The sequence below is a fragment of the Orcinus orca genome, chromosome 16 (genome assembly GCF_937001465.1).
Source record: "Orcinus orca chromosome 16, mOrcOrc1.1, whole genome shotgun sequence".
Classification (NCBI taxonomy): Eukaryota; Metazoa; Chordata; class Mammalia; order Artiodactyla; family Delphinidae; genus Orcinus; species Orcinus orca.
The window spans coordinates 43,959,711-43,971,787 of NC_064574.1; the positions used below are offsets into that span (position 1 = coordinate 43,959,711).

The following is a 12,077-nucleotide window of genomic DNA, read 5'->3' on the forward strand; positions in this document are numbered from 1 at the left end:
TGCCTGCCGTCCTGCTGACGGACGGGGTCAAGCAGGGGCTGAACTTGCTTGTGTTCACGAGAGGGCTGCCTTCAGGGGCCTTCAGAGTCTCGAATGAGTCCAGCCTCGCGTGGCACAGTGGCCGCCACTGCCCCTGAATTAGTGGCCGCAGAAATGGAGGCGGCTGTGGAATTATCGTGACTTTCATCGCCGCAGGAGCCAGAGGAACTTCACTTGGGGGTTCGCGTTTGTCACGTTTATGACAGCGAGCTAAGTCGCCGAATTTAATGCACATTTTCTGTTTCCTGTGAATTACCGAGTCGTTCTTTTAAAGGTGACAGCACGTTTGGCGCTAATCCGTAGTTGGACGAGGACGCCCGGGCTCACAGTGCAGGCGTCTGGGTCCCCTGCTCCCGCTTGGCCCAGCCTTGTGCCGCCTCCACTGCGAAGGCCTTCCCGCCTTCCCACCCACGGCGGTGCCCCCGCCCAGCAGGTCCCCCACCCTGCCTCCCTGTCCGGGCCGAGCCGTGGGATCTGCTCCGTCCCTGCCCACCTACCTGCCCAGGCGCAGCTGCCGAGCCTCAGGCAGCAGAGAACGTGGGGGTGGGATGCGCAGAGGACAGCGCAGCTGGAGGTGGGGGGCCTTGGGGCTTTGGTCTTCAGTACGGTTCAGTGGCGAGGCCCCCCAGGGCTTTGTGGAGGGAAGGGGGCCTCCTGACTTCCCCGTTCTCCCCTTAGCAGGTCAAGCAGCAGGCATTGCTTCAAGGTGATCAGTTCTTTATTCAGGTTTATTCCTAACTATTCACCCAAGACATCACTGATGCCTGGTCCCTGCCCAGTGCAGGGACAGTTATTCAGATGGAAAGATGGCCCTCTGGGCTTTCCTCGAGGGCCTGGGATCTCAGGGCAGTGAGGTGGGAGGGCCCCTCGGGGTCGAGAACCCGTGTAATCCCCATTGGAGGACTCGCCCTGTCTGTGCAGACCCTGAATCTAGGTGCACAGCGTCGGGGAGACTAGTTAAGTTTGGAGGAGGCTTGATGTGTTCAATGCAGCCGTCTGCCATTCTGCTGTCAGGAGGTGCTGTTTCCCAGGGCCCGCGACAGCAGGGATGGAGCTGGGAGGCGGGAGTCAGTGACAGCGGAGGACGGGCACCTTGAAGCTCTGGAGCCAGGGGATGACCCAGACTTCAGAGTAGCAGCTGAGAGTCTGAAACGAGGGTGACCTGAGAGTCCCCCCTTCACGGAGGCTTCCCACCCCGCCAGGGTAACCTCACCCGCCGCAGAGGTGGGTTCCCAGTGCCACTGCCTCAGGCGTGTGTGTGTGTGTGTGTGTGTGTGTGTGTGTGTGTGTGTGTTTGTACACGTGTGTGCTTGTGTGCGCACGTGTCTGTGTGTGCGCCCACGCATGTGCATGTGGGTTTTCTTTACTGAAGAATTCACTCCCTGCCCTGACTTTATTTTGAAAAACTTCAAACCTACAGAAAAGTTGAAAGAATAATTCAAAAATATATACTCAACACATGTATTTACAAATTACCAGATTTTGCCACATCTGCTCTCCCCGTGTGTGTATATAAAATTTCTCAATTATGTACAAGTTTTCTTTTGCTCTCCTCCCACCCCCAAACCTGCAGTGTTTACTCCCTGGAGGTGTGCCTGTGGGAGCGAGGAGGGGTGTCGTTTGGGAAGTCCTGGGGGGCTGCCTCTCGCTCTCCCGTGTCGGGGGTGGACGTGGGCGCTGCTCAGGGGTGGGGTCAGAACCTCGCAGGTAGCAGTGCCGAGGGTGATTTCCGAGGCTGCGGAGCTGGCTGGGGGGTGGTGAGCGGTGGGGAGGCCAGAGCCCTCTTACCTGCTTCAGGGTGCGGTTGGTCTGGAAGCTGCAGTCGTCCAGGTTCGAGTGCCTGGTCTTCTTGCAGCTGGTTCTGCTGATGTCCAGGTCCAGCATGAACTTCAGGCCCTTCACTATCTGAGGGGATAGAGGGCGGGCCTGGGTCACTGGGTCTAGGACATGGTGAGAGATGGGGTGAGCTGGGGGCCCACTTCCCTCCCCCCAGGCTTGGGCATGCGCTCCTGCAGACGGTGGAGGCTGAAGACCCCAGTCTCCGGGTCTGGGCCCCTGGAGTCCTGACATTGGCTACTTATACCCATGCAGACCACCCTCCATGATAGGGACAGCATCCCGCCCTGAGAGTTTGCGGTTACCAAAGAGAAGAGACATAATAGAGTCACCCCCCCCCCAATCCTGTGCCCAGGGGTGACCATTATCGTGAGTCAGCATGTGGGGTGGTGTCGGGCAGCACACATCCTCGGGGCTGTGGGTCTCTCTCCCCAAGGCCAGCTCCCCGGTCAGTGACTGTGAAGCTTGCTGACCGGCTGCACCGGGCCCCTGCTTTTCGAGAGTGGCTGCGTCCTGTCCTGTACCCTCATTGACTGTGTCCTGTACCCTCATTGACCTGTGTTCTCGGGACCCAGGACGAGCCAGGCCTGGCTGCCTCGTGGTGTCCCCGTGGGAGGAGGAGCACTAGGCTGCTCGTATGGGGCCGCTGAGAAGTGTGGGGACCTCGCAGGGTGTGACACTTCTGCAGGGACGGGGCAGTGGTTGGGGGACGTGGCCGCAAGTGCTTTGGGGTCGTGGAGCAGTGGCCTGCGGGCAGCCCGGCAGGCAGGCAGCCCTGAAGGTGGGCGGTGGGGCAGCTTGTGGCCCGTGGTAGCCGCCCTCGTCCGCCCTCCTCCCTGTGTGCTGCCCGGGAGGAGCCTGGTGCAGTGAGAGGCGGCGCCGGCCTCGGTGCCTGACTCTGGTGGCCCCGGTCCGGTTCTGGCCGCCTTGGGCAGTCCTGAGCCCAGACCCCACCTGGACGAGGGCTCTGCTGATGTGTGACTCCCGGAACAGGAAGGCGTCGTTGCTGCAGTTGTTGAAGCTCTCAGCGCTGTGTCTGGCTGCCTTGAGGACGTCCGGGTCGTTGGTCTTGATAGTCTTGGGAAATCCTGGCTTCACACCTGAGTTAAGGATCTTGGAACAAAAATCTGGATGAGAAGCAGAACCAGACAAGAACGTTAACTGGCGGGGGGGGGGGGGGGTCCTTGGTCCAGGGATCATGCCTCCCGCCTCTGCTCCCAGTGTGATGCCCGGCCCACCCGGCCTGTACTCCCCTCCCACGGCCGTGTACCCTGCCGGCCTGTCCATGTCTCGCCCCCCGGTGCGTCTGCCCTCCATCCCTGTGGTCGCCCCATCCTCAGCCGAGGGCCAGTGCGGTGGGCGGCGCAGAGGTGGATGAGATGTGGTCCCGTCCTGTCCCTGCCCGCATGTGTCCCTGGGTTCTGTCCTTTCAGAACCCAGGTTGTTTCCAACAGTTACAGGAGCCTGGACACCCCTGCCCGCCCTCAGGCCTGGAGCCTCTGTCAGGATGAGCCCTGGTGTTCCGAGAAGTCGGCCCTGGCCTATGAGGCCGCCCTCTGGCTTCGACCCCTCCGCTTGTCCCCAGCAAGTGGCCGAGGGGAAGTGCTCGAAGGCCGTCCTCCGCCCCCAGGACTCTCGACCGAATCCGCCCAGCTGCCAGGTCCCCGCGGCACCCGTGTGCTGCCTCCTTTGGGGTGTTTGGGCAGCAGGTGGGTGGTGGCTTTTCTAGTTGGTGGCTCAGGGGTGACTCGATTTCAAATTTATGTTTCTCAGTTTTGCTGCAGTGGTCACGGACTACTTTTATATTAAAATCTAAACTGAGGGGAGGGAGAATGGGAAGAGGGTTTAGGGTTGTAGATTACTTCTCTTTTCTAAGAATTCCCCAGATTTTCCTGAAATCATCTTGTGCCAGAAGTGACTCGGAGCTGACCCACCCCCTGGGGCCAGCTCAGCTGTTTTCTTTCACTGAGTCGCGTGGAGAGTGGGGTCCGCGCCTCGTGCACGGCCTGCATCGGGGATCAGCTGCGTTCTGGCCGGTGTGGAGGGTCCACTGCCCTGCGCTGCCCTGGAAGGTCACTCTGCCTCCCTTGGCCGTGACCTTGGGGAGCACCTGTGGTGCATTCAGTGGGGGTGGGGTCAGCACGTGGTGGACCCGCTGGAGCCACAGGAAGTAGAGACTCGTGGACGAGCTTCTGGGTGTTGCATGTGGAAAGGAGGGGTCAGTGCTGCCCGGGTCCCCTCCTCACGGGGTACTCGCTGGGACTGCAGACCCAGGGTGCTGGGTGTGGACCCCACTGTATTGAGGACACACGGTTCCCTGGTTGTGAAGAAGTCTCGACTCATGGGAGGAAAACAGTGGTGTGAGGTCGGCAGTGCTTGGGGGTTTTGTTCCTCAGGGGCTGGACGGGGGTGTCCCACTGGAGACAGGGCCCCCCAGCTGAGGACCTTCACCTCAGCTGGGGGTTGGGGTCAGGGTCAGTGGCCTTGCTGGGCCGGGACCCAGGCACCTGGCAGGACGGCCTGTGTGCAGCTATGTGTCCAGGAGCCTCGGCCAGGGTCAGTCCAGAACGCTGGGACCTCTTCTGGGGGCCGGCCTGTACGTGGGTCACAGCAGAGGGTGAGACATGGTGGATGCCAGCTCAGCTCAACTCAGTGGGGAGGTCTTGCCAGGGTGTCAGTGAGCCCTTCAGCCCAGAGCGAGGTTTTCGGAGGAGGCTGGTTCCACCGTCCGCCGCCTGAGGTCTGCACAGAGCCCTCCTTAGAACTGGACATCTTCTGTGGCAGTGGGCACACGAGACCCCCACCGGGTGCGAGAACCAGGACGGCCAGAGCCGGCCCTATGCGGCCTCGCTGAGGGGTCTCCTCTCCAGTTGGGTGGAGCGGTGGAGGGGGCTCTGGCAGTGGGCAGAGGAGGCGTGGGTCTGGTCTGGGTAGAATCTGCAGAGGGCCCATGATCCTGGGGGTGAGCCGCTGGCGCTCATGACAGCCTCTTTGTAAGGGGGGCTGGCACTGCCCACCCAAGCGGGACCCCTCCTGGCAGGTGGGCCCCAGCTGGGTCCCTGGGTCAAGATGGAGCTCTGGATGGCTCTGTGAGGCCCCCTCAGCTGGGAGGCCTGCTCCACCCCCATGAGAGCTTCCCAGCAGGTGAGGTTGTCGCTCTTCCCCCACGAAGCTTTGTCCCCAACGTCTCTGAGAGTCTCCTTTGCCATAATCTGGCCCTCACATGACGTCCCCAAAGACTGGGCTGGGCTGTGGCTGAGGTCTCTGGACGCGGCAGCTGGGTTGGTCGGCTGGCTGGGCCCTGAGCCCGTGGCTCTGACTCTGGTGCTTTGAGGGCTGCTGGCCTGCTGTTGACGACAGAAGTCCAGTGTGTTTTTCTGTTTTGAAAACCGTTTGATTTCTGCTTGTCAGCATAGTCTGAACAGCAGACGGGAAGGGACCACCTGGTGGACGGTCCAGTCGCCCATGTGTTTGTGGGTCTATATCCACGGCTATTTTTTCTTTGTACAAATTACATATATTGCTTTTTCTGATTATAAGCTTACTTGTTTGGTAGGAAACTTGAAAAACACAGAAAAGTACAACAGAAACATTAGAGCTCACTCTCAGTGTTGCAAAGGTAACCACTGCTACCTGTTTTTTAAATAAAGTATACTACATTTGATTTCGCTTGAACTTAACATGATTATAATAATGAAGTGAAACTAGGTGAGGCCAAACCTCTGATGATGTCTCTGCCAAACGTGTGATGTCAGTTCCTAAGCAATTTTGGTAAAGTTACAAAGAGGTTGTAGGAAACTTGAAGTTGGCTTATTTTTAACTACATTTCCTGAAATAAAGGCTTCAGTTAAGTGAGGTTTCATCAGCAGAGTTATCTAAACAAACAGTAAAACCCCATTTTTAATTTTAAAAAGTTGAAAAGTCAAACCTATTTTCAGAGCGATTCTTCAGAACGTCCACAGGGCAAAGTTGGTGCAGAATAAGCCCAAAGAGGGGCTCTCCTTCTGGAAGAAGACAGGCAGCCAGGGGCCCTGGGCCCCAGCCAGCTAGCCCCCTCCCACCACCGCCAAGGGGTCCCCCCCGGGCTGGCCGTGGTCCCATCTACAGGGAGGAAACAGGCCTCGAAGGAGTGCAGGGCGGGTTAAACCTAGGTGTGAAAGCTGTGCTCTTTTTCTCTTCAAGAAGTATTTCTCAGTAGGTGCTGTGGGCAACTCCAGGTTGGGGGCAGGACAGTGATCTGGCAGAAGGGGCTCAAAGAGGGAGCTGGGGGTGGGGACCAGTTAGGAGGCGTGGAGATGGGCCAGGGGAGCAGAGAGCAGAGCACGAGGCAGACCTGACTGCCCTTAGCTTCAGGCTGGGTGCGGGGGCCACAGGGGGGGATCGTGAGTCACTCTGGTGGCAGGTGGTGGCCTGGTGACGTGGACTGAAAGGACAACCAGAAGGAGAGGTTGTGAGGAGGAACAAACACTCTTCATCACACACGCTGGGGTGGGGGAGGGCCGGGCGGTGCAGAGAAGTGAGGTTTCCAAATAAGCCGGACTCCCTCCCCCATCCCCTGCCAGGCAGGGCATGGAGGCTTAGGCCCAGAAAGGCACTGGGAAGAGGGAGGTGGGCAGACCCCTTGGTGAGGGGTGGGCTGAGTCAGGAAGGAGAGAAGAGGGCCCCTTACTGCTCTTGGGAGAGAAGTAGCTCTTCAGCTGGTCTTGAAAAAAATGACTCAAGACGGCAAGAGATTGGGCAAGAGATGGGGGGCCGGAGACTTGGGAAGATTAGGGTGACAAAAGCGCTGTGCTGGGTACTGACCGGGGGCTCCAGCCGCCCCCGGATGCACAGTTGTAAGAGCACCGGGTGAGCGCAGTGTGCAGGGGTGCGAGGCTTGGAGGGAGGACGGCAGAGGCCCAGCTTTCCTGGGGCCAGAGCAGACTCCCAGGGCAGAAATGCGAGCGCCTGTCGTCTCAGACCTGGGCGGTGGAGCTGGCCCTGGAACTGAGAGCGTGGGCAGGAACCAGTGCGGGACCTGCCCCTGGCAGATCCTTCCCACCTGCCCTGGCACAGCTGGGACCTGCTCCAGGAGCCAGCACGGCTGGGGATCCTGCAGGCCCCTGGGCTGCTCAGGCTGCACCAGTGGACTCCCGGCCACCTGTTTCTGTGAAGTCACCCCAGGCCCCTTTGACACCCCCTGATTCAACCTGATACAAGGGAGTCAAGGAGTCTCTCCTCATGTGATCAGAATGGGAAGCAAAACGTCAAGGAAACATTCTGATGTTTCTTGCTGAAAAGTAACTTTCCATCTAAATCACAAGTGATTCCTACTCCAGCTCCTGTCCTGTCCTGTCCCTACACCCCCTTCTTCAGAACTAACACTGGCCCCACTGATTTCGGTGGCCAGGCTCTGCGCTTGCCCTCACCAGTTGGGGCACTCAGTTCCCTCCACCAGTGTGTGGGCACTTCACAAACATCGAGGGGCTCAAGGCAGATCCACAGTTGAGCAGGTGGGGCTGGAGCTTGGGGGACATGGTCAGCAGCCCTTTGGGTTGCGGCAACAGTTAACTGTTTCTGTGCAGGTTAAAGAGGATGGAGTCTGCCCTCCAATTACCACCAAACATGCAGCAAATGTCCCAGGAGAGGACAGTAACTTCCTGACAAAGAACAGCTGGTAAAATGAGTCAGCAGCAAATGTTTTTGGTAAACATCCCTCAACTTGCTTTTCTGAAAAATGAAGCCGTGGGATGATGTCCTGTAGGAGGCGCTGGAGCCTGGGACGCTGGCTGTGATTCCAGGGGTGCTGGGCCCTTTGGAGAGTCCAGTGCCTCAGGCCGCGCAGCCCCTCCCTCCCTGGTGTGGAAGGGAGAGGGGGCTGCTCAGGCAGCTGAGGCTCCCCACCCCTTCCTGTTTCAGGAGTGTCCTGTGTGTGGCTGGGAGGTGGGGAGACCCTAGAAGGGAGCCAGGGTGCCCAGGAGCCAAACACTGAGGCCCCCACTGGAGGCTGCCCCACCGTGTCCCTGGTGGTCTCCTCGTGGTGGCTGCTTCCCTGCCAGCATCACGGGGCCCTTGTCATGTCACGGGCGGGGTCCTGGAGGGCTGTGCCCAGAGAGCGGGGTGCTGGTGTCCACTGCCCACCTGGAGGTTCACTCCGAGCCTCGCCCCCTCACGTGACACCAGAACTCAGTGTGCTGGTGGTTGCCCTTAATTCCGTGGGGCCACACCCACCCGGCTGTGCTCTGGGGGCTCTGACTAATGAGTAGCCCCGTTGTTTTGAGAGCATAGGTGTCCCCCGGCACAAACAAGATGCTGGTTAGCCCCCGCCTTAATCCACTGGGACATGCCCAGAGTGAGTCCCAAGTCTGCCTCAAAGGCTGCTCGGCCTTCCTGAGCCTCCGTGTCCCCATCTGTATAATGGGGTGATGATGGCGCCAACCCCACAGGGTTGTGGTGGGGATACAGGAGACCATCCGCAGGAAGATCTTGTCGATAAAGGACATGCCATGGTGTCATGATTATCAAATATGGGAAATGGCTGCAGTGGCGCTCTGAGGGCAAATGGGTGTCCCCACTGGAAAAAAGAAACCTCAAAACGCAGAGGGTGGGTCACTGGCCCTCATGCCGAGATGCAGCAGTTCCCCCCCACCCCCCACCCTGGGATGCAGGCCGGCGTGGGCCTCCCTTGTGGTGGGTGGTCTCCGGGTCCTGCCACTGGTGACGATGGCTGCTGGACCCCAGACCCTGCCAGGCGGCCTGTGATGGGAAGATGGGCCCCTGTGAGCCCGACTGGGAGGGCTTCCCAGGAGAGATGAGAGTCAGGTTGAAAAAGGGCTTCCATTTTCAACTGAAGGAATAGTGGCTGAAGAAATCGATGTAGCAATTTCCTAGGTTCTGAAGGGCTTGGGGAGGGAGGCTGCCGGGGTCAGGTCAGCGTAGTTGAGCGCCAGGGGCGGGGAGAAGCCAGGTACCCAGGTGGCGACACTTGGGGCCCCTGTCCTCCCACCACGGAAGGCTCTAGGATCTGTTCTTAGAGGAAGGCCGTGGGGCTGAGGGGCGGACTCGGGTCTGGGGCCGAGCTGTCTCTTCTCGACCCCCAGACAGGGGCCTCCAAGCCACTCACTCGAGTCCGAGGCCCTCGCTGGGGCCGTCACCTGTCACCTGGAGGCAGCAGAAAGGATCTGTGTGGCGTAGGGGCTGCGGCCAGCAGAGGCTCAGGAGCAGGGGTGCGGGTGGGCAGCTGCCCCCCACCCCAGGCCCGGGGCATTGCCTTCCGTGGGCCACCGTAGCCAGGCGCCTCCAGGGCCTGAGGGGTGCAGTGGTTTACCCATTTCATGGACAGTGAGACTGAGGTTCAGAGAGGCTCCAGGTCCCAAGGCCTCTGCATGTGGCTTGGACTCTGGACCCTCCTCCATCTGGGCTGTGGGGCTGAGAGCAGGCCTGATGGGGGAGGGCCAGGCCAGCCAGAGGGCTGTGTCAAGGGCAGGCACCGAGGGGGCAGGTGCGGGACTGGGTTGGAGAGGGTTTGGTCCAGCACCAAACCCCAGCAGAGGGGAGGCAGTCCTGCCAAGGGAAGGCGGCCAGCGTCCAGCACCTCTTGGGCCAGGATTCCCCACACAATCCTGCTCTGCCCCGCTTGTTAGGGGAGGGAATGAGGCCGGCAGAAGCAGCTTAGGAAAGCGGGACAGAGGGCACGAACGTTACATCCCAGTGCGGTGGAGATGGCAGGCCCCTCACTCAGGCTTTCTGAGGGAGTCACTTCCCTGGCCTGAACGTCCAGCCACTTCCCTGGCGTGGCCTCCTCGGTTGGGCACTAAGGGGGCCCAGGAGGACAGACAGCTCCCGGAGGAGAGGACCTGTGAGGCTTCATGGTGTGAGCTAAGACCGCGGCTGGGGGAGGGGACAGAGGCAGGATGTCCCGTCCTCATGGTGCGTGAGATGGTCCTGAGGTGTCACCCACTTCCGAGGCTGTGACCTCCAGGGACTGAGAGGCTCAGGCTGTCCCCTGGGCACCTGCCTGGGCACCCCAGACCTGGTCACCCGTGGCCAGGCTCCAGACCTCTTCAAAGAGGGAGGAGGGCAAAGACCAGTCGCTACCTGGGGGCTGTATCCTCCACCTCCCGCTGGTCACTTCAGCCCCGGCTACCAGCTTCCTTGTGCGCATGGGGCAGGTGCTCACGGGCTGTGTTACTGGGCAAGTCGCCTAACCTCTCTGTGCCTCATTTCCTGGCCTACAGGTGGCGGCTCCCCTCGCCCTCCCCCCAGCTCTGGCCTGGCTGGAAGGATGAAGACTTAGGTTCCCCTGAGCCAAGTCACAGGGCAGCAGCAGAGGCAGGAAGCGTGCACCATCAAATAGAAACGGCCTGACTGCTGCCCTGTGCGCTGTCTCCGTGGAGGGGCCGTGGCGGGCCTCCCTTGGCTACTTGCAGACCCCTGGAGCGGTGGGGGACAGAAGGCACGTCCCCGGTCCCCAGACCCCCCCAGTCCCCCTCTGCCGAAGCTTGCTCCCCACAAAGGCAGCTGCTGTGAGGTCCCCTGGAACGTGCCTTGGGAACGGGGTTGGGGGTCAAGCTCACGGCGCCTGGACGGTGGGGAGGTCCCCTCTTACCTTGCGAAGGGTCCCCCGTGGCACCCAGGACGAGGCCACAGATGACCAGCAGTACGCCGGCAGGATGCATGGCTGCACGCAGGGCTGTGCTGAGCAGGGGCGCCGGCAGCGAGGTGCTGGGGGAGCCCCGCCCCGCGAACCGCCTGCCTGGGGTGCGGGTGGTGGTTTCTTGCTATTCATCTCCACATCTAGCAGCTACAAGCTCAACCGCTTCCTTTCTAAAAGTTTCCAAACAGCGATTATTTGCAGGGGAGGGAAGAGGTGATAGCTGTGAGCAAAACTTTTGCGATTTTCTACCCTTGAAACACACAGAAGAGACATTGCAGCAGAAAAATGAGCAGGGATTTTCAGAAGCACACGCACTTGGGGTTCCTTCTCCAAAGGGTACGCTCCTCAGGCCTAGATTCTGGGGTCTGACTGGCCCCCCTGCAGGAGACTGTCCTCCTGCTGGCATGAATTAGGTGACTTTCCCTGGGAAGTAGCAGGAAAACAGGGTGCAGACTGCAGTTCAGAGGATGAACTTCGCCAGGCCTGGAACCGGGTGAGGAACAGCGTTTGCTGAAGAGTGATGGATTCTTGAACCTTTTTGGCTCAGAGCTGGCAAAGGAGAGGAACAGTGTCTGGGCTAGAGGTCCCGGCGCTCTGCTCAACCTCTAGACCAGGCCCACGGTTAGGAGTGGGAGCTCTGGAGCCAAGAGGCTTGAGGCTCTACCTCTGAACACCTGGCTCACCTTGGGCGGGGGTCTCCAAGCCTCAGTTCCTCAGGTTATGCTGAGGATTTGGGGATGTCGTGAATGTAAACGGCCACTGTGCCTGCGCCCTCCACCAGGCATGGCAAGGAGTTGGGCTTCCCCTGTGCTCACGGCTTGACCCTGCAGTACCTCGGGAGCCGGCGGTCACTCCTGCATGTCCTCAGTGCGGTGGCTCATTCCCACTTTCAGAAGTTCCGGGGGTTGGGGAGCTCAGAGCGGTTACGGGACCTGCCTGTCACTGCACTGTCTCTGGCCCTCGGCCCTGTTGTCCGTGAATGTGGGTGATGGTGCACCTCACCGCCCAGGCCTGGGGGCGAGCAGAGGCCCAGAGAGGAGGAAGGAACTGGGGTTAGAGCAGCGTTACGGGCCCCCGGGGAAGTGTGCATGTGTGCGCTGTGTACATGTGTCATGTGTATGCGTGTGCATCCAGTCTTTACATGTGTCTGAATGTGAACATGTGGAAGTGTGTTTTTCTGAGTGTGAATGAAAGGTGTGTATGTGCTTACACGCAGATGTGTATAAGTCTGTGTGTGTTTTGTATATATGTTGTGATGTTGATTTTATGTGTCCACTGGGCCACTGAGGGCCCGGACACTTGGTCAAACATGATCCCATGTGTGTCCACGAGGAGTGTTTCTGGAGGAGATCAGTGCTGGAGCCAGTAAACTTACTAAGGCACCCGCCCTCCTGCGTGGTGGGCCTTGTCCATTCAGTCGAAGGCCTGAATAGAACTAAGCCCAGGAACTAAGAATCCTCTCTGCCTGCCTATCTTCCAGCTGGGACATCGGTCTTCTCCAGCCTTCGGACTCAGACTCAGACTGTCCTAGGCCTGGACTTCTCAGCCTCCTTAATCCCATGAGCCA

At 59.7% G+C, this 12,077-nt stretch overlaps 1 protein-coding gene across 1 annotated transcript; it reads right to left on the minus strand.

The window, feature by feature from the left end:
• Nucleotides 1-739: 739 nt before the first annotated feature.
• On the minus strand, nt 740-10,601 carry CST7 (cystatin F). Its single transcript, XM_004270433.4, has 4 exons — nt 10,463-10,601; nt 2,830-3,002; nt 1,828-1,944; nt 740-1,185 (listed from the first exon to the last, which is right to left on the minus strand). Exons 1-4 carry the CDS (start codon nt 10,530-10,532, stop codon nt 1,108-1,110), a joined length of 438 nt encoding a protein of 145 aa, XP_004270481.1. The 5' UTR covers nt 10,533-10,601; the 3' UTR covers nt 740-1,107.
• Nucleotides 10,602-12,077: the final 1,476 nt, after the last annotated feature.

What these genes read in the sequence shown, in the direction of transcription:
- CST7 (XM_004270433.4), bottom strand. Translation starts at nt 10,532, where the DNA reads ATGCATCCTGCCGGCGTACTGCTGGTCATCTGTGGCCTCGTCCTGGGT. An exon ending in TCAGCAGAGCCCTCGTCCAG is followed by an intron (nt 1,945 to 2,829) that starts GTGGGGTCTGGG and finishes CTATCCCCTCAG; the next exon opens with ATAGTGAAGGGCCTGAAGTT. An exon ending in CCAACCGCACCCTGAAGCAG is followed by an intron (nt 1,186 to 1,827) that starts GTAAGAGGGCTC and finishes CCCTCGTTTCAG; the next exon opens with ACTCTCAGCTGCTACTCTGA.